Here is a 2,500-nt window from a genome sequence, read left to right as displayed (position 1 = left end):
TTCTCACCCTGCCCCGCCCCCTCCTCCACCGCGAGTTCCGGCCGGGGGCTGGGGACCGGCCCGAGCCGTACTGGGTGGCCCGGATAGGGCGGCCTGGGCCCGGGCGCGGTCCCTCGTGGGGCCCGCTCGTCGGAGGCGGCCGAGTGGGATATTTCTTTGTCTCTAACCAAGTCCTCGCCCGGAGACTCGGAGGGACCGGTACCTGCCCGCGCGGGCGAACCGGGGAGGGCGACCCCGGCCCGCTCGCTGCCTCTCCCACGTTTTCCCGCCCCTCCCGCCCCGCCCCCACTTTGCCAGCACGCTCCTCGAGTCGACCAGATGGCCCCGAGAGCTCCGGGACTGGTGTGGATGGGGAAGTGTTGGGGACAGGTGGCGGGACCGAGGTCCTGGGGACCCCCCCTGCGATTCGTGGATGGGCCCCGCTGCCGGGCGTCGTGATTTTTTTCGCCCGAAATGGGCCTTTTTTGCCACCAGGTAGGTGCTGACACGGTCTTCCCTGGCGTCTGTCGCTGAGGACTTTGGGACTCCGGACGCATGCAGGGCTCTGGGCTTGGGACTGCCGCCTGGCACCCGAACCGGCCCTTGCTGCTTGAGCCGCCCGCCTGGGCCTGCGCGCCGGCTCTCGTGTGTGCGCCTGGCTGACCCGGCCCGCGGCGCCGCCTCCGGTCTCTGGCTCACCTGAGGGCGGCGGGGCGAGGTGGCGCGTGGGTCTTCTACCCCGTGTGACTCCCACCCCCCCGCCGCAGGCACCCGGTGGTGGCTGAGACGACCCCACCCCGCAGGCTCCGTGCCACGTGTCAGGCGTTCTCCTCGCGGGGTCGTCGGCCACTGTTGCCTGAGAGAAAGAAAAGGAGGTGGTGGGAGGGGGGGCTGCCGGTGAGGCTGAAGCAGGCTCCTCGGATGATGGTCCTCACCGTGCCCCTCCCCTTCGGGGCTTTCTGGCCCCTGGCTCGCTGGATTGACTGATCGATGTGGTGATGTTGCGCTCTCCTGGGCCGGACCTAAGTCGCGCCAGACGAGGGACGGACGTTCCTGGCGAACGGGACCGCTCTTCTCGTTCTGTCCGCGGGCCCCTCGCCTCTCTTTTCATGCCCTCCTGGCCTGTCGAGGGGTGTGTGGAAGGCAGGGGTGGTGGTCTCCGGCCCTGACCCTCGGTCTCCCGCCCCCTGCCTCACGGCGCGGGCGGGTCCGTGGTCCTCGGACACAGCAGACACTCTCGCTTCGCCTCCTTGGCGTGTGCCTCGCGAGCGGTCCTCCCCGCGTCGGTGGGGGGGGCCGTCCCGCCGCTGCGCTGCGCGCCCCTGCTGGCGCGTGAGCGTGCCTTGCTTGGCCGTCGGTGGTGCCCCTGGAGCGCTCCAGGTTGTCCCTCAGGTGCCTGAGGCCGAGCGGTGGTGTCGTTCCCTTTTCCCAGCGTGCTCCTCGGGTCCCCACCACGGTGGTGTGTCCCCTGAGTGGCTCTCTTGAGGGGGGTCGAGACGGTAAGGGAGGCGTGCCTCTGTTTCCCCCCCCTTGGTGGGGGGCCGGGTGCCGCCTCGTCGCGGTCGTCCTCCCATGGCTGTGCTGTGGGGGGGATCGTGTTGGGCCTGGGGGCGGCTGAGGTTGTGCCCCCGGCTGTGGCCGCGAGCGCTCCTGTGGGCCGTGTGCTTACCCGTACCGCAGACCCCCCCCACCACCCCGCCCATTCGTGGACTGGGCGGTTTGTGGAGCGCCTCCGTGGGCCCAAGGGGGAGACGATGGGTGGGGGATGATGCACCCTCGGTGAGAAAGCCTTCTCTAGCGATCCGAGAGGGAGCCTTGGGGTACCGGACCCCCCAGCCGCTGCCCCTCCCAAGCGTGCAGTCGCCACGGTGGCGACTGCCAGAGCACGTGGGCAGAGCCCCTCGCCTTCGCGGGAGGGCTTGCGCCGGCCCCGCGGTGGGGCCGTGCGCCGCTCTTTGCCTACCGCGGCCCGCGCCTCCCCCCCTCTGAGTCGGGGGAGGGTCCCGCCAGGCCGGCGTCCGGCGCGGGGCCGCGCGTGCGTGCGTGTGTGTGTGCGTGCGCGTGCGGTGACCCCCGTGGTGAGCTCAAGGGGGCGGGGACGCCCGGATGTCCCGACTCCCCAGTCCCGCAGCCATGAGGAGCGCGTCGCGCCTGCCCTCACCGCGAGTCGCAGCCGGCGGCGGTGTGTGGGCGCGGTGCGGGTCGCCTCGCTCGGGAGCGTTTCCCTGGGGCGCGAGCCCCGGCGGTCGGACTTGGATGAAGGCGGATCTGGCGAGGACGGAGAGGTTGAGTTTGGGTGGACGGGTCCCTCCGTGGCACGCGGGGGGAGACTGACGCACGCGGGCCCTGGCGGCGGGGCCGGGTCGCGGGGAGGCCCCAGGGTGGCTGGGGCCGGCCGGCGTCTCAGGCGTCGTGGGACCGCCCTCGTGTGTGTGGCGGTGGGACCCCGCGCTTGTTTCCCTGGTGGCCCGGTTGTGTCTCGGCCCTTCCTCTCCCTGGGCAGCGCCCCGCGCCTCTGCCC

At 72.2% G+C, this 2,500-nt stretch overlaps 1 protein-coding gene across 1 annotated transcript in view; it reads right to left on the bottom strand.

Moving 5' to 3' along the window:
- The window catches only part of LOC130706661 (collagen alpha-1(I) chain-like), a 4,163-nt gene that overhangs the window by 340 nt on the left and 1,323 nt on the right, over positions 1 to 2,500 (bottom strand). Inside the window, exons 2-4 of the mRNA XM_057539335.1 lie at positions 2,141 to 2,247; positions 679 to 835; positions 1 to 202 (exon numbers count right to left, since the gene is read on the bottom strand). The exon at positions 1 to 202 is cut by the window's left edge and continues 340 nt beyond it. Of these exons, the coding sequence (XP_057395318.1) occupies positions 1 to 202; positions 679 to 835; positions 2,141 to 2,247 (466 nt within the window). The remainder of the gene's footprint in view (positions 203 to 678; positions 836 to 2,140; positions 2,248 to 2,500) is intronic.

Source organism: Balaenoptera acutorostrata, unplaced genomic scaffold (assembly GCF_949987535.1).
Source record: "Balaenoptera acutorostrata unplaced genomic scaffold, mBalAcu1.1 scaffold_126, whole genome shotgun sequence".
NCBI classification, from domain to species: domain Eukaryota; kingdom Metazoa; phylum Chordata; class Mammalia; order Artiodactyla; family Balaenopteridae; genus Balaenoptera; species Balaenoptera acutorostrata.
This window is presented reverse-complemented; position numbering and strand designations above follow the sequence as displayed.